Genomic DNA, 27,549 nt, shown 5'->3' with positions numbered 1-27,549 from the left:
TCCCCCCCCCAGCCTCCAAAAAAAAGACTAATAACCCAACATCCTGATTAGGTAGTGTTCAGTTCTGCACTCGTGACAGGCTTAAAGGCCGGTACCTCAGTTACAAGAGTTCACAGATCCCAGGGGTAGCTTTGCACTATTGGAAAGGGGAGATTGTGCTGTTTATCCCGCTGGCATTTACTAGCCCTGAGAAGTCTTAAGATATTTACTTTTGATGTATAGGAAAAGGATTTTTGTTATTTCAAAAGATGGTTTTAAAATTTCTTTTCAGAAGTCTGTATAAGTGGACTTATGCTACTTAGGGAGCAAAATGGATGGAGAGAGATAAAGTAACTTCTTTTCCCTCCCCAATACAATTTAAGTCTCTCCAGAATATTTCTACAACACTTTCTCTGCTAAATATGGCATATACAGATAAGCTACAGCATTGGTATAGGCACGTTTGTGATGACGACTTTCATTACTCAAATATGGATTTGCCACTTGCCACATGGCCATGTCAAACCTCTACCAGTAAAACTTCTGGGCCAAGTCTTACCATCCCATACTGTGCTTTAAGAATTAAACATGGAAACTAACTTTTCCACTTACCTGCCAAGACCTAAATTCCAGCTTCTATGTTTTTCAACTCTGAATGGCATCTAACATTTAGAAGAGGTGTTTTTATGTTTAAAGGAATGTTTCAATAATGCTTTGGCCCTAAAACCAAGTTTCAAAGCTTTTAAAAACTAATTTAAAAAAATTGCAATGAAAGCAGATGTCTGGATTGGTTTGATTTCCCACCAGTATTTGTGAACTCAGCATTACAACAGAGCACAAGAACCAAGACGTACCGCGTTAGCCCCAATTTGACAGACACTTGCTCAGGGGAGAAATTTACTTCTGGGAGTCATCCCATTGAGTTCAATGGCACTACACTCATGTGCAAATAGTTTCTCACAGGCTTAAGTTATTGCAGGGTTGTGTCCTAATTTGATATTAGCCAATAGTGAGTTTGGGACAGTAGCCAGCAATCCTATCTGCACTGGCAGTTCCATCCACCTGCAAGGATACCTGCTGAAATGAACAGGACTCCGCATGGGTTTGATGGCAGAACTTGGGCCTCACTAATGGAAACAAAAGGGAATGTGTGAGCAATCTTTTTGCAGTCCAATCTGAATAAAATCCAAAAAGTGAATGGACAGCATTAATAGTGAAAAATACAATAGATTTTAATGACCTACAGCACAGAAAAACACTTAAAGAAACTGAGCTATTTAAAAAAAAATTCCCTGACACTGTCCCTTTACAATTTAGCACCACATTCTCTTTTGAGATACACACATGCCTCTTATTGATGTCAAAGACAGTAGCACATGTGCATTTGAGGGCAGAGTCTGGCCCTCAGTGTGAACATAGTATTTTATGAAGAATTTTATTAAGTCAAAATAAAATGTCACACACTCTATATGAGACGTCCCTGCTACAGATATTCTACCCTTGATCTTTATACAGAACGCCTTAGGCGGACAGTGAAATTTCTGTATTCATAGCAAGGGTAGCTATATGCCTTCAAAATATTGGTTAAAGCAAGCAAGCTTAAAAGAAATAAAGTGCATCATTGGAAGGTAGCATCCCTTCACAGAGAAGGATCTTATTACTGTGCTAAGAAAAATAAATCCAGGAGGAGGAAAGATGTAGAGTGAAAATGCATTAGCAAATACAGATAAATTTGTTTTTAATAAAGGAGTTAATTTTCTTTCAATCCTATATAAAACAATAGCAATTAAAAACTTCATTTTTGAAAGTAAAATATTTACATATGAACAAGTAACTGTGCAAAATTTACATGAAAAAAATGGAAAGACAGGATTTCCTAAAAGACAAAATAAAAGGTGTAACAGTTGTCAGGTGTTGATAAAAAATACTGATCAGCATTCAGTTTACACGCAAGAGAGTTAAATTCTAACATGAGAGTTCACACGAAGAAAGCCAAAGTATTTACAGTCATAAAAGTACTATCAATAGACAATTTAATACAATAACCTCTGAAAATATAAAGAACCAATTAGTATATTTGTAATAAAAAAATAGGTACAAAGAAGGGACTTTGCTCTGGACATCTTTAAAGTAGGCCCACAGCTTGCATACAGTCTTTTAGCAAAATAATTATAGTTTACATAGCCATTTTTTATGTTATGTGCCAAAAATTATGTACAATTACTGACAAAATACACCAACCATTTTTCAACACTTGATTCACACTGAGAAAGAGTCTTTTTGATGATTCCTCTCAACTTTGATTTTATTTAATCTAAGCTTTCACTTTAGCTAAAAACACAGTGCAAGTAAAATATATTTATGCTGAAAAGGTTTCTCTTTTTCTTTTTTTTCCTTTTTTCTTTTTTCAAACTTTACAGCTTTACAAACTATAGCAAATAAAATGCATTTTTACAGATGCTGATAAAAACATTCAGAAGTAACCCTCCTTTATGGGATTTCAGGGCCTCTAATAAGCAATAATGTGATTAAAAATTGAGGTTATGTTTCAATTAATTGTATATCCCTCTAGAATTTGAACATTTTGGGGAAAGATAAATATTCTTAAAAATCAGTTTGCTTTGCTAACTGACTGTTTAAAAAAAGCTAAAATGAAATGAGGTCATCTGCTGTAGACATATACCTATATAATCAATTTAGTTAAGTAAAACTGAACTAAAATGCACAATTAATGTTGAAACTGCTACAGGTATGACAAAGGGTAGCTAGTTATTTGCTAAACGATTCCATCAGTCTTTATATATGGCTTGTTTGGCAAGAAGGCCACTCAATCAAGAGATGAGTTAAGTTTAATTGTCCATTTATAGTATCCACAGGCCTTGTAAGTATCCTCACTGTTACAGAAATGTATTTCTCTCGTACTGAAGAGTTTGTTTTTATAAACAAGAATAAAAAACTGTTCCATGTAAAGAGGTGGTTGTTTTTGAAACAATATCCCATTTGCTTGTTACAAAAAGGCGTAATCTGCAAATCTATAAAAAATGTCCTCAGGCGTCTCTCTGTCAAAAATACCTTGATCTTTTCCATTTTACTTAAGGAATGCTTTGTATAGCAATAGTGAATGGCTTGTCTCTCGCTCATTTTCTAAACAAAATATGAGGTCCCTGAGGTTCACCCGCGTTATCCTTTGTCGCGTAAATGGTCTGGTTGTTCCAACTCCAGAGCTGCCTGGGACTGGTGTATTTGTACTGGACCCCTGGAGGTGAGAAGAAAAGCTAGAGTCAGAATGTTTAAACATCCACAGAGAATATTTGTGACAAGAACTTGTGACAGTTCTACAAACAGGTGTGATATAAAACAAGGGACTTCTCATAGGAAGTACTGTATGCTATGTCACCCAAGATTTTCAGAACCTAAAGCAGTGATAACTTTACTGTTTCTCTCCAGGTGTCATCAGGAATAAATTAACGGGGGCACAGCTCATCCATCTGATAGATAATTGATACAAGCCAGAGTGTTTTTACCTAAAACTGCTTTATTAGATATTAAGCACACACACAGACACAGTTGCAGTAGGTATAGAGAATTTCAAAACATCTGTATTTATCTAAAGTTAGATGATTTTGAGAGAGCAGCAGCCAGGCTTCAGGGGGCCCTCCTTCCATTTAACTGCTGGGGAACTTAGTTGTCAGATCCTTGCCCAAAGAAAGCTTCTTCAGACTGCTCCAAAGCAAATTCTTTCATCTAATCTTTTATAGCTAACTTCAAACAAAGCACATAGGAGTCACTATAGGTTAATTTCAGCAAAACTATTCATCGCTTATCAAAAACAAAAAACAAACAAACAAAAAAACTTACATATCAGAAGTGTCAGAGGTGCCTAAGACCAACATTGGCCACCCAAACATTCCTTCTATTCTCACAATACATTCACTTTTTATCCCATGCTCCCATTCTGATAGCAAAACTGCAAACATGCAGCTATTTGGCCTTGCCTCTCAGGACCTAAGATTTTCCCAACTATGTGATGTTTGGTTTTCAGCTGGTAGCTGGCTAAACACACACAGTTGCTAACTGCAGTACTTTCAAATTCTGGGGTACATGTAGGAATGTCAAATTTGGGATAACAATTAGACAGGGAAGATATTTTGTTTTCAAACAGCAGCATCGCTCAGTTAGACTGAAGCACCCATTGTTCTAGTATACAACCTCCAAAAATCTAGTTTTTATTGTCCACATCATCTGTTGGGAAAAACTGTTCAAATCATGTCCCTAAACACTCTTTAGTGGATACTGGTACTGCACAGATGTAGCTCTAAAGTAAAGTTTTCAGAAGTGCCTGAGTGACTTAGGATGAGATCCTGACCCCCACTCCAACACCTTTACACAGGGTAAAAGGACTTTTGTGGTAAAGGGTCCCTAAAGACTTGTGTCTGGCAGGGGGAGAATTCCCCCAATGCAGGGACTGTGGAAGTCTGCCATAAAAGCTGCCTTCTGAGGACCCCTTCACAAGCCTTGGTGAAGGCAGGGTGTGTCAGGGGCAGGCCCTGGCCCACAACTGCCATAACTTAGAAATGCCCCCAGGGACACGAGAACAGCCCATGATCAGGAAGGCACAAATGTGCTTTAAAACCACCTTAGCCCACTGCTGCTGCCACCCTCCTCCCCTGAGGTGCAGCACAGAATCTCACCCGTAGGACATTAATTCCTACTGACTTTCAATGGGATTTAGGCTCAAATTACACAGGTGTTTTTGGCTTTTAGATCAACTTTTCTTGCAAGTGCACTGTCAGGTTAGCTTCAACTCTTCCCACCAAATAGCACAATCTGTTTGGTCTCCTGTGTACAGATTAGTCAGGTGGAATTTACTTAAAAACACAAAAGTGGGGAACAGAAGGCAGATTTAACTCAAGAACAGTTACTTACCTTACAGCACCTGTGGTTCGTCAAGATGCGGTAGTCAGTATGGCTCCCCCTGCTGGAGTGCATGCATCACAGGCGCATGAGATCGGATTTTTTTTTAAACATGATCCAGCAGGGCACCCATGCATCTGGTGCTATCCCTGCTCCCATGTGAGGACATAAAGAGCAAAGTGACCATGACCCTCCCGCAGTTCCCTTTCAATTAGACACCCATGGTAGCCGAGGACTCCAAGAAGTGGGGACGGAGGGCAGGTTGTGGGATCCACACTGACTACAACTTCTCAAAGAACCACAGTTACTGTAGGGTAACAGTTCGCGTATGTGTCAGTGTGGATCCCACTGAAAGTGGGTGACAGAGCATTATGTATGCCCTCAGGATGGTGGAAGTGAGGAGCTCCAGCTGCATCAGTTGAACAATGACTGTAGTACTGTTCTCCCAATGTTGGCATCTGACCTACAAGTCCAAGGCATAGTATTTGACAAACTGTCAGTGAGTTACTCCATGTTGCTGCTTTACAGATCTCCAATACTGGCACATTTCAGAAGCAAGCAGACAGTGTTGCTGGTGCTCTGGCGGAGTGGTCTTGTACTTTTCCTACCAAACATCACCAGCCAGCTGCTAACAGTGAGATACATTGTGTTAGCCATTTTGATATCCCCGGTGAAGAGATGGCTTGACCTTTAGAATGTCTGGCTACATCCTGGCAGTTTATTGCCCACAGTCTAAATGATCTGGTCCTGTTAATATAATAAAGTGAAGTCCTGGAAACATCAAGTGCATGTAGTTTTTCCTCCTGGTGTCAAGTGTGGTTTCAGGTAGAAGGCAAATAAACTTACCTGACTGGTTTAGATCAGGTTTCAAGACCACCTTCCAAATAAATTTTGCAGAAGGTCTCAGCACTACTTTGTCCCTATGAACATGTTATGGTGGTGGGTTCAGCCATAAGTACCTGAACCTCACTCACTCTCCTGCCTGAAACAATATCCAGCAGGAATCAGACATGTAGAACCCAAAGGGATCTTGAGAGGTCATTAAGTCCATCCCCCGGCACTGAGGCTGGACCAAGTAAACTAGACTATCCCTGACAGGTGTTTTGTCCCTCTTATTCTTTAACACCTCCAGCCTTTTATACTGCCTTCTTCTCCCAGCTACCCAGGTGGTGAGCTAATTACCTCACAAGCTCATCAGGTTCTCTACAGGTGCAAACGATCACTTCTGTTCTTCCAATCCTGCTCAAACTACTTAACTCCCTCCTACTCTAACCACATCTGATGCCTTTAATGAGCTAAGTGACCTGGGTGCTGGCTTCCAAATGGCTCTATTTGTAGATGCTAACCGCCCTGTCACACACACTCAATTTCCCACAAGGTCCAGGCCACTTTCCCAATGGCTAATGTGGTGAAGGGGGGTGGGGGGTAGGAGGACCCAGGCTCACCAACTACTCCAGGTCCCAGCCCAAGGGCCCTCTACATAGCAACCGTCTACCACATCCCTTTAACTAAACTGCATCGTGAATACGCTTCCCTGGGCCACTTCCCCACGGCCCCAGCACATTCTTCACCCTTACTTCAGAGCCTTGTTCTTGATGAGTCCCAGCAGCCAGCCTGGAGGTCCTCCTCGCTTCCTGGATCCCTGCCAGCACCATGCTGTCCAAGGTCCTGTAGCTTCCTCAGCCAGCCAGGCACACCATCCACACTCCTCCAGCTCCAGCCAGGAACTGACTGACTGGCCCTATAGCTCCTTTTATATGAGGCTGCTGGACCCTGATTGGCTGCTCCCTGTGGCCTTCCTCATTGGCTGCTTCCCTGCAACCACTCTAGGCCACTTGGAGGACTTCTCTTCTCTTCCTCTCTGGGACATGGTATGGCAGGACCACAGGGCCTTCCAGAGGGCCTTAAAGGGTCTGGTACACCCCATTACATGGCTCCATGAGGGATCTGTGTAGGGACCATTTGTGGTTGGTCAAAGATTGTCTGCTCAGGAAGTCCACCAGATCATTGCTGACTCCTGGGATAAGAAAGATCACGGGTCAACCCACTCTGATGAACCTGATAGCCTCCAGACACAAAAGGCAGGTGTCCCTTTGTTTGCTTATGTAGTGCATGATTATTGTGTTGTCTGAAGATCAGCACGAACGAATTTCAGAAGACTGGCAGGAGCACCCTATGCAGGCCAGTCCAATAGCTCTGAGCTCCAGGATGTTCATATGCAACTTCACATTGTTCACTGGCGCAGCTGGTCAGCCCAACGTCATTTGTCTTGTTTGTGGCTGTGCTAGGAGAGGATCTCTAGTACCTGGTCTAGGGTTGCTCTCAGACTGTAATGGGGAGACATCCCTGCTCAACACTGGGGAGAAAAGGCAGTCTGGTGATGAGAAATGGTATTCCTCAAATAGCTGTGCTGAGGAGTAATATCCAGCTTCAGTTGTGAGCTCGACACTGCACTGATACCATCAATGTCTCTGGGGGGGGGATCTTGAAGGGTAGTACCTCAATCCATAATCCTTGCAGCTGCTGGTGCCTTCATCAGTGCTGATGCCTACAGTGCCAGCTTACTCACTGCCACTCCCTTGGCAGATTACTTAGGTGCCTTTATCTTAGAGAGGAAATGATGCATCACTCCTTAATGTTTGGCACAGTGTGTGGTCTCCACTCAGCCCTTCCTTTCGGTCTCATCCTTATACTGAGCACCAGTGCCAGATCCGATGAGGTCGTCAGTCCCAGAGGGGACAATGCCAACTCTGACGGTACTAGTGTGGAAGTGATAGCCTGCTTCGGTATTGAGACAGCAGTGCCTGATGCTGACAGCCCTGGTACCAGTGTGATCGTCATGGATGCGGCTGGTATTAGTTTTGCCAGAATTGTCCTGCCTACCTTCCTTTCATTGCTAGATCATGCAGTGGTGTGTGTCTGCTTGGAGGAGCACTTGCTGAGGATAACTCTTTGGGTTCCTTGAAACTGGGTCTAAGGTGACGTCCATCAATTGATCAAGCAGGTGTAGTTTCAGCCACGTGTCCCTTGACAAGAAAGATTTACACACCAAGCACTTCAAGCAGGTGGTTCTCTCCCAGACAGAAAAGGCATTGGCTACATGCTTTAATCAGAGGAATGAGTCCACTGTATGTCAGATAGGGCTTAAATCCTGATGGTTTAGAGACTACCTTGGCAGTTGGCATGAGATGCCTTACCCCACTGTCCAGGGAAGTAAACTTTTTTTTGTGTGTGGAAAACATCCAAATTAGTGAATAAATCAAAGAGGATGGTCAAGTAGTATTTCCTCAACCTCATTTCCTAGATTCCGTTTGAAGCTAAGCAAGGTAGCAGGTTGGACACTCACCAGAGGCCACCTGTGGCAGTGCAATGGGAAAAGGGAAACGCAGAAGGGTTGTGGCTGCTCTGTCCCTTAAGCCCTTGAATGGACACAGAGGGCTGCACTGGATGCATGTCAGGCTCCAGCTGACACTGCTATTCAAAAAAAATACAATCTCACATGCATGATGCGCACGCACACCTACCCTGGGATCCATACTGACACACATTCAAAGAAGAACATCAGTTTATTTTACAGACAAGTCTCCAGAGAGGAGAGAGACGCTGTTGCACTAACTCTCTGCAAGAGAGTTTCTGTGTGATTAAATACTGGTTTGGCTGCAGTGGGAAGAGCATGCTTCTTAGACCTAAGACAACATGAAGACATATACAGTAATAAGAATAGGAAAAAGGTGCCAGAAGAAGTAAGGTAAAAATTAAGGACCCCATTGGAGAAAGCCTGGGAATGGCAGAGGAAGTGCCAATGCTACAATGTAAAGAGACTTTAAAGGCAAAATTACATTAACTACAGAAGTAGAGAAGAAATTAGGGGGAAACGTTACGCTATAATTAAATATAATACTGAGACCAGAGTAGTCACGTGTTTAAAATGTTACAGCAAGCCACAGTAAAATGAAATACATCATTTTAAAGCTCACTGATTTACATTATGCTGACAGCATAAATATGAACAGCAAAAGCAAACACAATTTTCCATAAAATGCCTTATTAAGAAATTTGTCAAATTAATTTAATATCACCAGTTTTATGGAAATAAAATACTGGAGCTTGTTTGAATAACTAGACTGGAAAAACAGGCTGGTGCACATGGATGGATGTCAAGTGTTTCCTTGTTACAGGCTAATTCAGATATATGTGGAGAAGTGCTATGACCAGCAGATGGTATTCACAGGCCAAGAAGTCTGCTTGTGCCTTAATTTTAAAAAGGCTTTATTGTCTTGACTGCTACTGCTGCTTTATAATAAATGCTTTTAAAAGACGTCAAAATAACCTTGCAGGTGGGATGGAAATGCACTACACTTTTAGAAGTCTGTTTTGCTAAGAATTTTAAAAAAACGCAGAGAGCTGATTTTCATTTTCTATGTTGTTACCATTTCATTTTACTTTATTTGAAAGGCAGCAATGTTTTATTGGAATACTGAAAACAGCACATTCTGTTTAGAACATGCTCATAAGTAAATAGTCATATTTTCCTATATCACTTTAACACCAAATGACACATCACAAAGGTCTCAAGCATTTCCACTGGTGAGCTCAAACATCAGCTATACCTTTTTTAAAAAAAATGAAACTATAGTGTATGTTCTGGAGAAAAAGTAGTACAATAAAGATTCAAGAAAAATTACAGTAATTTAACGCCATGTGAATGAGATACTGAGAAATGGACTGTAATACAATCCTCTAGACTGCAAAGCAATATATTCATGCTCAGACTACATTATTGATTAAGAAACTAATGTGGTTGAGATTAGTGTTCCCTAGCAGGTACTTTATACTGTTCAGTGCAGCTCTTCCCTGTTCCATACAATTCTAATCATGAAATCAGACTTGTGCTTTTCAAGCAGGTTAAGCATGTTCATTGGCTCACCAGATAAATAATTATCCTAATTACAGGACTAAAGGGCCAGATTTTCAGAGGTGTTTAGGAGCCTTAAGATGCAGATAGGCACCTAGTGCAGGTTAGACACTTCTGAAGTTCCTAGTAGGTGCCTACCTGCATCTTTAGGCTCTTAAATACTTAGGACCACATTTTAAAAGGTAAGGAAAGTGACACCTGTATTACATAATATATTGAGATTAACACTGTAAAAGGTGTGGCCACAAATGTTTGAGTTGTGGCATACAAGGCATTAAGAGCATTTTTTGCTAACTTTTAATTAAATGAACTAGTCAGGTATGAAATACCTAAACCGACTGCAATCTGCATTATTGAATTCTGAACCACCACAATTACTACGTAGAGATGACTTTACATGTAATTAAGATTCAGAAGTCCTTTGACATCAAAAGCTCACATTTACAAATCTGTGTCTAAGTAGTGACAAACCTTATTTTCCACACTTCTTGTAATATGCCTTAACTACAAATTGTATAAAAATGGTGACAAGTGGAACTCAATTTAAAAATGTCAAGTGAAACACAGCAAAGGCACAGCTGGGAATCTATCACATAAAAAGCAGCTGGTTCTTAATTAATCAGACAAAAGATTAGATTTCTAAGGGAACCTGTTTCTAATTGGTTAACCAGTAACTGATTAATCTGAGACAACTAAATTAGCCAGATTTAGTCAGAATACATCAAGCATTCCCAGTGAATGTAAAATAGATTCCATAACCTAGATGGCACTAAGAGAATAAGGTTGCACAGTCAAGCATGTAGAAATAGGTAGTGCCAATATTGTAACCGCATGTGCCAGTGACTCTATTCCTGCATATCATGACAATCATGCTTTAATTACATATTTCTCAGAGCACATTAATTTTTATAGTCTTAGATAAGAATGTAGCATCTTGCAATTTTTACTGTTGTGTTTATACTGTTATAATTGACCCATATATCTTTACTGGCTTAGATTTTTATATAAATTCTTTTCTCCCTAATGTATTTTAATAATCCTGAACACTAATATACTTCTGTCAACAGGCTAGATAGGCAACTTTTATTTGTACGCTTTCATGGGTCAAAATGTCATTTACTACTATCATATATTTGTTGCATAACCAATTCCATGTTATAACATAGCATGTCATAGAATTATTACTTCAAGAGCTGAATAAAATACATAAGATGAACTATTCTGAAACAAAAGGTCTCATGCAAATTATCTTACCAATAAAGAATACACAATTCTTAATACAGAAAGTGATATATAAGAAGAACTATTTAACTGTTTCTATGCTGCTATCAGTTTTGCATGAACAGTTAGCGAGCAACCTCTGCCATCCACAAGTCAAAAATTACAGAATAAACCCTTAAAACTGTGCCAACTCCAAGAAGTTGTAATACTTAAAAGAATTACAGAAATTGTACTTTCAACAGGAAACACTGACTCCATTTCCTGTTTATTAACAAGTCTGCAAATGCACCAGAGCATAAAGCACACAGTTACCAAAAATGGAGTACACTGCTGACAAAGTCAAACGTAATTCTCCCCAGCAACTTCTCCCCCCTCCCGCCCCCAAACCTAGTAACTGTGCCTGGCAGAAAATGCAATTGAACAGTTAAAGTTTTAACTAAAAAAAACCCCGCCACTGAATCGATTGTCCTTAAATGTCAGCAAAAACTAGCGTTAGTCCAAAATTGTAAAATTGGCTAGTACATGTTTAGAAACCATACCGATTTATAGATGTTCCTGCTGCCTAATTCAGTGATGATTTCAAACTACCTTGCTTCAGCATTTTAGCATAGCAGTGGTTCCCAATGCATTAACTGCTCCAAGAGGAAGTTACTCACCTTATAGCAACTGGAGGTTCTTCAAGATGTGTAGTCCCCTAGCTGTACACATGCACCCCATGCACACACAGCTGGAGAATTTTGAAAGCAGTGTCTGTTGGTCTGCACATATGTCCTGGCTCACCTCATGCCTGACTCAGTAGATGAAGGTGTGGGGTGGGCCAGCCACCACTCCAGTTCCTTCTCTACCACAAACCAGAGAAGATCCAAAACAGATGGGAAAGACAGCAAGTAGAGGAATACAAATAGGGATCGCATATCTCAAAGAACCTCCAGTTACTATAAAGGTAAATAACTTTCTCTTCAAGTTCTAGTCCCTGCATGTATTCCACTGTGCATGACTGACCAGCAGTACTCAAACAGGAGGAGGGTGTGAGGTTGTAAATGGCAGAGTACAACAAAGGACTGCCATTCCTAAAGATATAATCAGCAGAGCAGTCCTGTACCAAGGCACAGTGTCTCAACAAAGGTGCCGATGGAGCACCATGTAGCTGCCTTGCAAATGTCAAGTAGACACACCTCTTGAAACGATGCTACAGAGGTCGCTTTCACTCTTGTGGAATGAGCTCTTACCCCAAGAGGAGGTGGAAGATTAGAGACAGTCGATAGAGCAAAATATAGCTTGCGATGCATTTTAAGATTCCTTGAGAGCATCTAGCCTGACCCTTTCCACTACAGCGACAAATAGTCTAGGAGACTTCCTGATCAGTTTTGTTCTCTCCAGGTAAAAGGTTAAGGCTTGCTGAACATTGAGGGAACGGAGCCTCCTTTCTTCTGAGGAAGAGAGAGGTCTTTGAAAAGAACACAAGTGTGAACTAATGGGTTCACAGACTGCTTTGTGGATGAATTTAGAGTGTAAAAACAGTATGAGACATAAGGAGGATCTGCCATTAACACTCCAAGCTAATCAATCCCTGTGGCTGAGGTAACAGCTACCAGGAATGAGACCTTCATGGACAGGAGAGACATGGAGCAAAAAGCTAATGGTTCAAGAGGAAGCTAATTGAGGACTGAGAGAACAACATTCAAGTCCCATTGAGGAACAGGCTTTTTATAGGCAGAAAGGTTCTGATTAGGCCTTTCCACCATGTGAAAGTAGGTATTCCTCATGTTGAGAGCTGTAAACTACAGGTCCTTTTTCAGGGATGAAATTACAGATGCCAGTATGACCATGCAAAACTTGAGTTTGCAAATAAAAGGGCTGAGATGGCAGAGGTTGAAATGGGCCTCCAGCTACCACCCTTCTTTTTGGGTAATAGAAAGTAAGTTGAGTAAAAACTACTCCCTTAGTACTGAAGAGGAACCCACTCTATCACTCCTTGCTATAAGAGAGAGATTCCACTTCTTGTCTGATAATGTTCTTGTGAGAGCAGCCCCTGAGAGGGGGTGGAGATGAGGGCTTTGGAGGGGGATGATCATCATATAGCAAAAATGGATGACATTCAACATTGGGAGTGCAATAACAATGGATAGGTGCTGGAAGAGTATTAGATTACCCCCAAAGGGTACATAGGAATCAGGAGGTGTTGGACTTAGTGGTTTGCATCTCAAGCTGCCATCAAAAACATTTAGCTGAGAGCTGGGATTGGGATAAGGAACCTGCTGCAGGTGGTGTGGGGAAGGGAGTCTTTTGAACCCTTTGCCTCTTATGGGTTCTCATAAGGTCTCTGATGGAACAACTGTTAAACCATTAGTCTAGGCTTGTATGATTGCTGGTGGAATTCTCTTTGGGGCAAGCGTAATATTCCTAGGGAGCAGAGAAGTGGTCCTGGAGTCCTTAAAGGTGTGTAAAGACTCATCTGTCTTCTGATTAAATAGATAAGTCTCATTGAAGGGTAGGTCATCAGCAGTGTTCTGGACCTCCCTGGGAAACCCCAAGGTATGGAGCCATGACTCCCTGAGCATTACAATGGCAGAAGCTATTGTCCTGGAAGATGCATCAGCCACATCTACTGTGATTGTACAGTGGTCCTGGCAACCATTTTGACTTCCTCTTTGAGAGCCTGAAAATGAGCTCTGTTCTGCTGTGGGAGAGTGTCAGTAAAGTACATGAATTTGGAATAGTTAAGGAACTCATACGTAGCTATAAGTGCCTCATAGTCAGTTATCACGAACTGGAGGCTAGAACAAGAAAAGACTTTTCTTCCCAACAAGTCAAGGCACTTGCCCTCCTTGTCAGTCACGGTAGATCGGGGCAGTCTTGCCTAAATCTCTCCACTGCAGCCTGGATGACTAAAGAGTTAGGAGCAGTGAGAGAACAGAAATTCCATCCCTTTGGCTGGGACACAATACTGTTTGCCTGCCCTCTTGGAATAGGAGCGCAATAGCTGAGGTATGCCAGGTCACTCTAGCTAGCTCCATGATGGCTTTGTTAACAGGGAGCGCTATTTGACTGGAGCCGGAGGACTGAAGGACTTCCAGGAGCTTGTGTTGAGGATTCTCAATCTCCTCAAGAGGAATGTGCAGCTCCCCTGCAATTCTGCAAAGTAGTTCCTGGAATTGCTTATAGTGATTTGGGTGGGGAGGGGAGGGAAATGGAGACAGAATCACCACCTCATCTGGAGACAAAGAAGGCAATCTCATCAGTTCAGCTGGAACTGCCAGATCCAGTACGTACTCTTCTTCAGCAGAATCTGGGGCAGCTACGGCTGTCCCCTCAGAGGTGAGGGAAGTCGCAACTCCCTACCAGACCAACTCTGAGGGATAGTACTGATCCCACAACCCCCAGTATGGCCAAAAAAATGGATCAAATGGGCAATGAGGAAATCCCCATGCTATGGGGTACCAATGGCTACGAGACAGGTGATGAGGTGGAGGCTGGTCCCAAACTGGGCTAGGTCTTCTGACTGGGAAGGTGCGTCTTGGAGGAGGGAATAATGGTTCATCGGGCAAGACAATCTCCCAGTGAGTTGACAACCAATTCTGGTCCCAACAGTGGTACTGGAGGGAAATCATAGCTCAAAGATGGAATGGGAGGCAAACTCCTCCCAAAGGCCAGCTCCCCTGGTGGAGTTATAGCCTCTCTCAACAGGGAGGGACCCAGTGGTGCGGGAAACTACAGGTCTGGGAAAGCAAAGACATCTTCAGGAAGAGTGTAGGTCTCCGCTCTTTCCAGAGTGAGAGGGGCACTGTTCGCCTGAACCACTGGAGATGCTGTAGAGAGAGTCTCTGACATAGCCATTGAAATCAAAGACAGTACCGCAAATAAAGGAGGCTCTTGGTGATCAGTCTTCACTGGTGCCCACAGATCCCAGGGTTTGCAGTGTACCGGAGGCTGCCACTGGATTGTGATCAGGTGTTGATGGTGCCCTCGATATGTGAGCTTTCTTATCATGCCTCTGAGACTTAGTACATCCTAAATTTCCTTGAGCTGAATTTAAAAGACTTGCTTGATTCAGGCAGGGCTTAATCCAACTTCTTCAAAGTGGATCTGGAGGAAGACTTAGCCTCGTGCTTGTGAGAATGCTCCTTGCTCTCCTGGTAAAACTTCACTGAGGAATCTGTGGGGGTAGAATCCCTCACTCCTGAGTTGGACCTGGTGGCAGGAGATGCACTCCTTACTGACTCAAGCTGATGGGCGGGAGTGGGGGTTTTAAGGGTAGCCCAGCCTGGGTCTGAGTGCAGCTTCATGGCCTTTTCCATTAAGTGCTTCCTACGGCAAAGTTTCCATCCTTTCCAAGTGGGCAACAAATGGCAGATATTGCACCTTACTGCAATGTGGGCTTCCCCGAGGCAGTACGAGCAGCACTGATAATTGTCAGTGACTGAGAAGGATCATGGACCGGAAGCACAAATTTTGAAGCCTGGAGTTAGGGGCATAGTCCGGTACCCAATGGGTACCAGGTCAGGGAGACTGACTAACCATAAAACACAAACTATCAGATTAAAAAAAAAACCTTTAAAACTTTAGAACTATAAACACTATTTTACAGATATCTAAATAGTCACAGATAAAGGAGAAAGCTGAAGCTTTGGACACTGGGAGTTCTGACCTGGTCCCTATGGTGGTAAGAAGGAAATGGAGAGGTGGTCGGTCTGCCTGCTCGGTTCCTTTATCTCCTCAGTCAGACGCATAAGGTGAGCCAGGGTGTATGTGTGGACCAACGGACACAGCTTTCAAAATTCTCCAGCTCCAGGCACATGGAACATATGCATACCCACAGTGGAATACACATAGGGACTCAAAGAAGCAGGGTACATCTACACTGTAGCTGAGAGCATACTTTCCTATGTGGATAGGCAGACACACACTAGCTCTGCTCCAACTAGCACCCTGAGAGGAGCAGTGTAGACAGGACTGGAATGGATGGCACCTTGGGCTAGCCATCCGAATACACATCCTGGACTGCACTGGTATTTTTAGCATGATAATTCGAGCAGAGCTAACACTCCTGCCTACCTGCACCGGGAAGCACACTTCCAGCTTATGTGTAGACATACCCAAAGAGGTGAGCAGTAAAGAAAGTCTACAGTTTGGCTACTGTTGCAGTTATTTATAGGCTTAAAGACAGCTTCCTCTATGGATTAACAAGGTAACTGACTGCACTGTCTCCCCTGGTCTCTTCTCTGCATCACTGGAACATGTATCCTCCTAGACACTGAACCTCATAGACTTCACTTCTGGAAGATTACCCTTCCCAAATCCCTTTCAGGGGATTCCAACCTACTATGGGAGAGACAAAGTTACAGGATTTTATTTATTTAACATGCACATGCCTCTTGGTAAAGAGAGAAATGACCACACAGAAAGCAACCACTACCTCCTCTTCTTGCCAGTTTGCCTCCTCCAACGTTGTGGAGGCTGAACATAGCTGGGATTGGGAGGGAAGCATGCTGCAAGGCCAGCAGTTCCGAAGTTTCCTTTCTTGGGCCTGATTCATTGTGTTCTATTATGTTCTGCTCATGGAAGCAGTGCTAACATTAGCCCTAGTCTTTGGATCAAATGAGTCTTACTGCACTTTAAAATAATTTCTGCTGCTCAGGAAACTTTCAGCAACAGGGGAAGAAAATAATAAAAAGGGAAAGACTGTTGCAGAGGACAGGGTAACAAAACCATAGCATATTTGCATACAAGAGTTATAATTATACTGTACCTCTGTCCCTGATCCAGATCCTGGAGAATCCACTTTTCTTTTCTTTCTAGGACCAATCGCAGCTAATGCGGTTAAGTTGGCATCCCTCTGTCTCATTTGTGCTAGCTCTTGTTGCTGCATCTGTGTTTTTCAGAACAAAGTTACAATTTTTTTCCCCCCCTTCTGATTTTCTGAGAATATTTAGATTGTTAAAGGACATGCTCATCTGAATACATACCTCCTTGGCCTTCTGTTTCAACCTTAGCTGTTCTGGGTCTTCTTGTCTAGACCGAGACTGTATATCGGTAAAGGGTATAGGAGAAAGTAGTACATAAATTAATAAAATCGCAAAAGAAGTGGACACTAAACTATATGTAGTTTCTTGAAATTATTTCGTTGGGTTCAATGGGAGTAGAGGGTGCTCAGCACTTCTGAAAAATCAGACCACTTTGTAGATACCTAAAAATAGCTTTACATGTCTAACTTAGGGTACCCAAGTTTGGAATTTCTTCTCTTAATGCAAGTCTCTATAAGACTTTATGAATCATTACACACATGGCACCCAGATTCTATGGATTTCTAAGGCACCCATCACAGAAGGTACAGTTATTGATAATATACATTCATTCAGTATTTCACTTAGTAATCCAAAAATCATTGCTACATTCACTGTTCCAGTATTTCACTTTGATACCTGAAAAATCACTGTTCTTTAATTTCTTTATTCAGAGTCAGCATCCAATGAATACAAAACAGTTCATATTTTGCATTTGACTTAAGTAGATAGGTTGCTTCCATAAAAATTCTACTTCACTGTAACCATGCAGCAAGGAAAAAGAGCATCCCTCTTCTGGTGGAAACAAATGGCACCCAAGCATCTGAATATTCATGTCTCTGGCTATCTGTGTAGGGGTCCAAACTACACACACTAGAGCTTGTGATTTATTGCATTCAGAAACAGGGATTAAATCTATGCATGCAAAAAGGAACTAGACCTTGACCTTTGTGAAATGATACCCCTTTGGCATACAATTGCCCACCTAATTATGAACATAGGTACCACAACTGCCCATGCAAATCAGGTAACTGCTTGAACAAATGACCAGTTAAATGGCTAACTGGACATTTGCACTAGCAGTTACTATAGTTGCCTACACAAATTGGGGAACTGCTCGGTTAAAGAAACAGAAAAACCAGGGTCTAAGAGTCAGCAAATCCCTTCCTCTATCCACTAACTATAAATATTCATTTTCCAATTCAAATATTGCCTCATGTAGATTTATTCTCTTGGTTTCTTCTTTTCTCAAAGCAAGTGTGGAGATTAGTCCACAATGGAGGACCAATGACTATAAAAATATTGTAGAAGTCTCTCTCTTGCTCAGAGGAGTGCAAAAAAAAAAAAATAGATTTATTTTTTTTATTTACGGGAATGAAATGGGGCAGGGAGGGGGCTACATTACATGATTTACAGTGGAAAGCATAGCAGAGCTCTAGCTAAAGTATGTGCTCTCCAAGCTGAGATTAGAAACAGTGTCCTCTCTTTCACTGTATGTCGTATAGAATGAAAGGCACCCTGTCCTTTTGACGTCAAAAGTGACTTTGTAAATCTAAGTAAAATCGAAGCACTTGCCTTTGCTGCACGCATTAAAATTTCCCTTTCTTGTTCATCTTTTCTCTGTTTTTCTATTTGATCTAGTTGTTCAAAGAACTTGAGCTGTGCCCGAACATCACTTGCTTGCTCATATCTTTCATCATCCTGAAAATGCAGTAAAAATGCTTTTCATTACAAATCTTAAAAACAAAGCTAGTAGCTTGTCCTGTACAGTTTAAGAAGATCCCATACTTTTAAGTTCAAATGCTCACTTAGTCTTTTTCAAACACCAAGTTTATCTTTAAACCAGCCAAACCGGCTAAAACCCATTTTAAAAAACCAAAACAAGCACTCTGTACTGTTCTGTGATCTCATCAGGGTTTGACTTAAGTAATATCATCGCATAACTTTGGCCTTTTAAACATGTTTCATAGAGGTATTTTTTTAAATTGCGCTCTGTGAGGCACAGTGTTCTATCAGTGCTTACATGAATCATATATGGAATTCACATTTATCTGATAGTCTCTTATGGAGAATTACAGACCGACTGCTATCTCCACTCCCAACCCCATCGCAGCAGTGACAGATGAAGGATGTTGATCAGACCAGCAGGGGATGATCACTTGCTTGGAAGGAAGATGATGATCATTCAGCCTTCAAGCACCTTCCCACCCAGAATGCATCTGGAGCACAAGCATGGGTAGGGGTAGAGGTGGGAGGGAACAAACAGGAATATTCACCTCCCTTGGCTGCTCAGAGTCCAACTGGAGTAAAGCAAAGGAACAGAATGGCTCTCTCACAGTCCTTCCAGAGTAGGCCCACCATATTTAGTGCCCCAAGATGCTGCCCCATCTGACTTGCCCTACAGGAAGGTGTAGATGCAAGCGCTAGGCTTCCAGGTTTGCTGGGTATATGTCCAGACAGCTACGTTTTTTTATTTGGAGGGAGGGGAGATGACAATGGGAGGAGAGGAAGTAGTTTTCCCTCCTGGGCAAAATTAGAAAGGTGTCCAGTGTGGTTTTTCCCCCCCATACTCTGCACAGTATCTTGGGGGCCTGGCTGGTTAGAATAGCAAGGATAAAGGATCATAATTTGAAAAGAAGGGGCAGAAGTTGATAAACTCAGCTATTTTTGTAACATACAACTAGCATCCAGTGTGGAGAAGAGACTTCTAGAGCACGGGTGGGCAAACTTTTTGGCCTGAGGGCCACATCGGGTTTCCAAAATTATATGGAGGGCCTGTTAGGGGAGGCTGTGTTTCCCCAAACAGCCAGGCGTGGCCCGGCCCCTGCCTCCTATCCAATGACCCCCCGCTTCTCGCACCCTGAAGGCTCCCCTGGGATTCCTGCCCCATCCAACCCCTCCTTGTTCCCTGATGCGCCCCCCGGAACTCCTACCCCATCCACCACCCCCTGCTCCCTATCCCCTGATAGCCCCCGGATCCCCACCCCGACTGCCCCCTGATGCCCCATCCAACCCCCCCTCTCATTCCTGACTTGCCCACCGGGACCCCTGCCCCATCCAACCCCCCTATTCCCCGCCCTCTGATGGCCCCGCCCCTTGACCACCACCCACAACTGCCCTGCCCTCTATCCAACCCCCTCTGCTCCCTGCCCCCTTACCGCACTGCCTGGAGCACTGGTGGCTGGCAGCGCTAGTTAGAATAGCGAGGATAAAGGATCATAATTTGAAAAGAAGAGGCAGAAGTTGATAAACTCAGCTATTTTTGGCACCAGTGGAGCACCGGCGGCTGGCGGCACTACAGCTGCGCGGGCCAGAGCACCGGGTCAGGCGGCAGTTCTGCAACTGCGCTGCCTGGCCACCCAGAGCGTTGCGATGGCAGCACGCTGAGGCTGCAGGGGAGGAAGGACAGTGGGGGAGGGGCCCGCAGGCCGGATGTGGCCCGCAAGCCATAGATGGCCCACCGCTGCTCTAGAGGCTAGCTCCTGGAGTTAACCTGAGCATGGGACCTTGGAGATGACCGGCACAGACCCTGTTAGCCTGTGAGGTGGTGGTGGTGAGATCTTAAATCTTGTACAGATTAGAGCACCTCACCAGCACCATAATTCCCCCTTGTGTTGGGAGGTTCTTGGGATTCAGCAGCTAGACAATCTCATTTCCAGGTATGGAGGGTGAGGCTGAGGGAAGGCTTCCCTCCTTTCCTTGTGGCTGTATGGTTTTTGGCCACTTAATCCCATGCTGGACCCTATTAATGTGTGACAGGTGGGAAGGGGACAGTTTCCTCACATCAGTTCGTTTATAAAGTTGAAGCCTGCTGCTTTAAATCCACCCACATATATCTTGTTTGGGTCTTCATTCTCCTTTGTTGATTATCTTAAATTTATAACATCTTTTCATATTAAAAAAAAAGAAAATATCACTATGTGCATACTCTAGTCCAGTTTATTTAGATTCTCATGAGAAAATCTCAACTCTGACAGGCTTCATATTATACCTCCTACTTTAAAAAAAATCATAAAGATACAGAACATTCTTTTTAAATTCTATAGAAAGACTATTGCATAGAATAAGTATTTTTGATTGTTTTGAACGGGTACATTAACCAGGGTCTACACAGGGAACACTCAAACTTTATTTTTTTCTAAACTAGTCTAGGTCTAATTAAACTTTTTGTACACTAAAATATATGATTCTTTCAAAAGGAACTGCAATAAATTACCTTTCTGTAATAAATTTCAGTCACCTAACAGAGCTTTCTATCTTGTCCACTCAAATGATCCATGGCATATGGCCAAGAGAGAACCTCAAATTCTCAAGGCAGTGTCCTCAAAAAACATGGAAGCCTAAGCAAGCTGGTTTGCAATATCACCACCCTGCAACCTTCCTCCCGACTGTCCTCCATTCTGTCCTCTTTGTGTATTGGGAGCTGCCATCTTATCGCCTGTGATATCAGTTTCCACAAAAGCTGTAATAGTAGACAAGGTTGGGCACTCAAAAAATAATACTACTTAGAGCTTTTGTCTAGACCCACCCTTGTTCTAGAGGTTGGAAATGCTCCTTCTAAGCAGTCCCAAGTTTCAGTGCAGCCCATGATCAGATCTGAATGCATTTGCCCGGGGTGAAAGCACAATTTGTGGACACTATCATTTGCACAATTAAAATTTAATTACCTTATAAGAAACATTCTTTTGTTGGGCAGTCTCCGATACTTTTTCTACAAGGTTTTGTAACCTTTGTTGTGTTGCATGTGATACATAGCTAACTACATCAGGATGGATTTCCGTTATTCCATGTTTTTTACCTGTGGTTAAAATTGAAATGAAGTTTTTAGTAACCACTCGGTTGCAAAGACATATTTTACAATACAGCTGACTTTTGCTAACCCAACTTCACAAATTTGTAAGTAATTCACAAACGAAAAATAGAGGCTGTTATGTATTTCTCAGCCAAGATTTAACGTGATGCTGTAGAGAAAGTCTCACTTTACTAAATTTTCATAAACACTGCAAAATATTCCTTAGAAGATTTACCAGTACGCTATGAAGTATTAGAGATAAATAAAATTAATGAAGTTTTATGATGTTGTATCATTGCTCTATTTACTCACTAATTTACAAAAGTAAGCAATTTATAATTAGTGTGAATTATTATACAGCTGGTCAAAATGTTTTTCCAGTTCCTCCTCCCCCCAATATTTGTTGCTGGTTATTGATCGGCTTATAGTATAAAAAAAATTCAGCAAAAGGGTTTCAATCAGATCTAGCGATATATTTATCTTGATATATAAAACAAGCAACACTTATCCTGGAGCCAGAGTTTTAGGAACTTTTCAAACACATGTTATTTTTTCTAACATCAAGGTTATAGCAGTTGCAAATGAATATCAGAAAGTGCATAAAACTATTCTGGCATATTTAATTATTTTTAAACCCATTTAGTGAAACTAGTGTTTAGAACAATTAAACTAGCAGGTGTCAACATACCTATTTCTAGTATCCTTCTTTGCAAAGATGCTGGAAGTAGGAAGGTTTCATCTTTACAGGACCTTGTTAATGTGCCCACTAACTCAGAATTTGTTGCCAATATCCGTGCACTCTCTTCTGATAGGTTGACTCCAGCCATTGATGCAACATCATTAATATCATCATCATCCCTTGGGAAGAGAAAAATGGTTACAACATACTTAGGGCATGTGTAGACATGCTGCTCAATGCAATTGTGTATAACACAAGTTCAACAACTCTGCTGCATAAGAGACTGACTTAAAAGCTCTTCAGTTGTCAATACCTATGCCTAATCAATTCTACTACCTCACAAAATAAAATTAGAATTTTAGAAGACTTCATTTTCTTGCTGCTTAATGAAGTCAAACTTAGAGAGTAATTCTGAAGGATATATTAATTCTACCTATCCATCTCACCATACATGTCATGATTCCCCTAGCCTATTGCACATCGGTACTACACATCACAGGAAAAACTGCTGTTTCAAAGAAAGGTGGGACACAGAAATGGGTGCTCATAGGGAAAAATGAGAACAAGAGAAATTGATTTGTGACAGCACAATATAAATGTACATCCCCTATTGGGCAGTATGATTAGTTTTAGCTGAATTTTTATCTGTATTAAAAAAAACTTTAAAAAGCTATTAGGAATATAAAGTGCTCTGTAAGTTCATTAGAAACCTGAGAGCCACTGAGCTCCTGCTGCTTTGCAAAACCTTACTAATCTAAGGAGAATCTGTGTGTGAAGTTGTGGATGCCAATAGCTAGTGTTGTTGATTCCGCGGTCAGAGCTTTGTGTGCGCACTCGTATTAACCACACACCCTGTGACTGACAGGGCAATTTCCTGCAATATCCTGGACAAACCTTATTGAATTAAGTTAAATCTTACTGAATTAAATTCAATTATTTTAGAAGTTCATTGTATTAAAAATGCAAATGTTTATGTAACATCTCAAGGGAGAAGACTTGACTAATGTAAACGGTTTACGGGGAAGTGTTATGAGTTTCAAAGGATTATTTACAATCACGTGAACTTTTAAAGTGGGTTTCCCAGGAAATCTCTAGGGGGAGGTATATGTAAATATAACTCCTTTGGTTAGGCAAAAACCCAGCCTTTTGAAGCTATGCCCTGAGGAGAAACCCACTGTCTATGAATTACCTATTCCCAGATCAAAAACCCAAACTGTATAAAAGCAGTAACTCTCAAATCCATGGGTATGCTTATTCTGGGCCAAGGCGGTTATGAACTTGTAACCGCAGAAAAACTCCTTGGTGGCGTCTGAAGGACTGATCACCTGGCAGAGCCCCTTCTGGATTTGAGGCATGATCACTGGTAAGATTAGCATGCGTGTAGTCTCTTATTGTTTTTAAAATGTTTTCTCCGTAATGCATTCGCTTTAAGAATAAAGGTGCTTGCTTAAGAAAAGCACGTGTGGTAACTTATACCTATGGGCAACTATGCTGTTTATAGCCTCTGAGGGGCTATAAAAGCAGGTTTCAGCAGTCTGACTTGCTTGGGAATACAGTGCAGGCAGGGACCTGTGCAACCTGGAAAAACCCCAGTCAAGAGGGAGAGAGGCATACATCTCTGCCCAAGACAGGTATTGTTGGGGAGCCTGGGTGTCCTCAGGACCACAGACTGGAGAAATACAGGTGCAGTTGGCCTGAACTGTGACACTGTAGCAACAACTTTCAAAACATATAGAAATAGGTCAAAAGTTATAGCCGTCTTTTCCCCCTGAGTACATACAATGATACACACTACGTTTACTGAAGTAAGAACATTGCAAATGTTCAGTCAATAAAGTAAACCTGTACATTTGTCTTGATCACACAAAAACAGAATACGCAAAAAAAATTTTTGTTCCCTAAACACTCATTCAGCTTTGCCTTGCCCTGCCCGGCTGCTCTCACAGGTCCTCTCTTCCATCATCCTGGAGGTTTTCACATCTTGTAGAAACCCAGATTACATTGCTTCCACAAGACAGCAACAGAATGAGGTCACTACTATGGAAAAGGCTGGGTGGCAGATGCGTTCAGCATAAAGTGGAGTGGAGGAAGCCTGAGCATAGTAGACAGAAGGAGAGGAATACTTTCTATCTGCTGCCCAGACAAAGAACATTTGAGAGAGTTGTTTTAGGTACCAGAAAGCTAAGAGGCCAACAACAGCGGGGCGGGGGGACGGGACAAACCAGCACTTAGAGGAAGCCTCCTCAAAACCCTTTTTCCCCCCTCTGCAAATCTATATAACCCTGACCCAATGCACCACTGAAGTCACTGGAAAACCTCCCAGCGGTTTCAGCGTTCAGGCCCTCTGTACAGAAACAAGGATTTTGGTTCCTTACCTAAAAGAACCTCCCCCAGGTTCTTTCAGTTTATTCTTTTGAGCGGCAGCTGCTTGTGGTGAAACAGTGGACAGAGCTTTGTTTCCAGGTAATACTGTTGGCTTTACCACAGGTACTGCAAGAAAATAAAGTCAATATTTGTTTTCTCCACATCACTTGTGGTGGAGCTTCACATTTTAGCTCAATGTTTTAATTATTTTGCGGTAGGTTCATTCTCAGCTTTGGCACAAAGCTGTTTTTAAAAATGGCAGCAGTACAAAAGTAAAAAAATAGGATTGTGACATTTTTAGTTACTCTTCTTTTCCAACCATTTTTGCTGAATTTAAAAACCCTCCCCTGAAGCATGTCCACCCCGAGCATTAAAGCATCACGCATGAAACAGTCTAGAAGCAACAGATATTTCAGTTCAGTCAGAGAATTTAAACTGATGTTCACACAAGAAACTTAATTGCCACAAGCCCTATTTATACTACAGATAATCAGCGATATCTATCCTATGGCCCACACGAGCATTTCATAAGGCCTGCAGCCTGCTTTAACACAATATACTAACAGCAGATTCATCAGCCTTTTGTCATCAGGTTTACATCAGTTTAGGCTTTGTCTACCTGGCAAGTGAAAGACAACACTTTTGTCATTCAGAAGTGTTAAAACACACACACCCACCCACCCCTGAAAGACAAAAGTTTTGTTGACAACAGCACCAGTATGAACAGTCCTTTGTCGGCAGGAGTCTCTCCTGCCAACAAACAGCGGCTATTCTGCGCACCTTTTAGCAACGTGGCTGTAATGGCACAGCCATGTCACTAAAAGCTGCATAGTGTAGACATAGCTTTAGTTTACACAAGTTTGTAAATAGGTTGTTTATACATACAGTATTGTCTAATACATACAAAACAAGCTGAACTTAAAATATAAAAATCAATACAAGTGACTAAATCTTATTAAACTAGGTAAATCTGTTTGGCCCACACAAGGTTGTGCTTAGGTTTGTGTGGCCCTCCTGTGTAATAAGATTGGGCAACACTTCTAGAAAAGAGTCAGCTTTTTAAGGAAAAAAGTGTATTTTGTGTAAGAAAGATGGAGACTTATTGGAAACAAAAGCAAACCACTAGCTATGGCAACATGAATTTACTACAGTGCCTTGTGCAAAATTAGGAACCAGGATCTTTGCTGACCTCTAGTTTTATTTTCTAACTAGACAGAGGCTTTTAACAAGCAACAACCAAATTCTGACTTTGAATGCATTTATCTAGTGGCTTCCTCTGAACTTGATAAAAGATTCACACATATCTAAGGAAAACATTTGGTTCTGAGTGATTTAATGAGACACAGCAGTACTTGGCAGTGTTGCCTAGTGCAGTGTTTCTCAACATTTTTGATACGAGCTTGCTGCCTTCCTAAACCATGTCAGGGAGATCTCGGGGACTGGTGCCAATCCATAGACCAGTCATTGAGAAACACTGGCCTAGTGGATAGGGTACTGCACCGGGACTCAGGAAACCTGGGTTCTACTCCTAAATCTGACACTGGCCTACTGGGTAATCTTCAGAATGTCCTTTCACCTCTGTCTCGCTCAGCATCCCCAGCTGTAAAACCCTCCTTTGTCAAACCCTTCAAGATCTAATGATGCAAAGTGCTACATAATAGCGAAGTATTAATAATATCAATAGAAAAGTAAAACCTTTCAGCTATATTCATTCCCGAATAATGTAACAATCCTGTTTCAGAAGTGTATTAAGGGTCATTTTTTAAAAAATGATACTATTAAAGAACATCAGAGTATCAAAAATATTTTCTTACCTGTCTGAAGTTGGTTCAGTTGAATTTGTTGAGGAGCTGTAAGCATAATACGATTATGTGGTTGCCGCAATGCTACCATAGGGGTTTGTGTCAACGTTACCTGTGGAGGCCTTATCAATGCCCCTCCTTTTTGAGACTGTTGGATAACCTGACAATAGATTGAGAGGAAATAATGTTAAACTATTTGAGGAACAATGATGCACAAGATGTTAATCAAATGGATAAACCAAATCTTTATGCCAACCTTTAGACTGGTGAATAGACGTGTTTGAGCAAAAGCAAATTATAATCAATACAATCTTAAAGTATTTATTTTTGAACCCTCTTTAGATATACCCTATTTCATGGAAAATTAACAGTCCCATTGCTGCAGGTTAAATTTCTTCTCTATAGGCAAAAGTCAAAATTAGCCAACTTCTAAAGATATTTAGGGTCAAATGGTCAGCTAAAGTCTCTAAATCTCCATGTGCATGTTCAGATAAGGGTTAAAGTAGCTGAAAATTTGACCCTTAGATAAAAACTTGACTTTAAGACAGTTATTCATGTCTGCCTTTCAGAATCACTGTCTCCTTCTCAAAAATAGATGGGAAAACATTTCAAGTGGTGGATTCATGAACTGAAGACAAGTTTAACAGGAAGCTTCTCTTTTTAGCCCACCTGCTAACTGCAACCTGTCAAATTGTGATTCAATGCTACCATAGATGCTAAAGAAAGTGATTTAGCATGAACGAGCTTTTTTGTCGCAACTAGAATTCTTCAGTTTTCAGCAATCTTTTACTACCAAACTGCCACAAAAAGAGTTTACGAACTCCTTCCAGACTCAAGATCATAACTTCCATAATTCTGTGACTCTGGCTTTACCTTTGCCCCATATGTTTCTTTATAAACAGTTACTGGGCATGTAGTCTGACTTCTTGTAAGTCAGCAACAAATATTAAGGACTAAATGATAGATTTAGAATTCTCTTCGGTAGGCTCCAAATGCCTTAATAGAAAGTCAACACACCCGGTTATACATTAGTCAGACTGAACCTATCGGCTACTAAATATTTCTTTCAAGATGGTATCCTAACACTAGGTTTTTTTACT

At 41.7% G+C, this 27,549-nt stretch overlaps 1 protein-coding gene across 2 annotated transcripts in view; it reads right to left on the bottom strand.

Moving 5' to 3' along the window:
* Window positions 1–1,793: 1,793 nt before the first annotated feature.
* TAF4 (TATA-box binding protein associated factor 4) overlaps window positions 1,794–27,549 on the bottom strand; it is a 66,038-nt gene continuing 40,282 nt past the window's right edge. The window contains exons 9-16 of one of the 2 annotated variants that reach the window (XM_074969694.1): window positions 26,462–26,609; window positions 24,659–24,773; window positions 22,293–22,462; window positions 21,480–21,610; window positions 18,388–18,513; window positions 16,996–17,052; window positions 16,779–16,898; window positions 1,794–3,235 (exon numbers count right to left, since the gene is read on the bottom strand). In XM_074969694.1, the coding sequence (XP_074825795.1) occupies window positions 3,068–3,235; window positions 16,779–16,898; window positions 16,996–17,052; window positions 18,388–18,513; window positions 21,480–21,610; window positions 22,293–22,462; window positions 24,659–24,773; window positions 26,462–26,609 (1,035 nt within the window). In that variant the 3' untranslated portion in view covers window positions 1,794–3,067. Of the gene's footprint in view, window positions 3,236–16,778; window positions 16,899–16,995; window positions 17,053–18,387; window positions 18,514–21,479; window positions 21,611–22,289; window positions 22,463–24,658; window positions 24,774–26,461; window positions 26,610–27,549 lie in introns of those variants that run through there. The other variant, XR_012641714.1, reaches the window with a different exon arrangement.

This window comes from Natator depressus, chromosome 13, assembly GCF_965152275.1.
Source record: "Natator depressus isolate rNatDep1 chromosome 13, rNatDep2.hap1, whole genome shotgun sequence".
NCBI classification, from domain to species: Eukaryota; Metazoa; Chordata; order Testudines; family Cheloniidae; genus Natator; species Natator depressus.
Note: the sequence above shows the minus strand (reverse complement) of the source record. Positions and strands in the feature narration are given on the sequence as shown.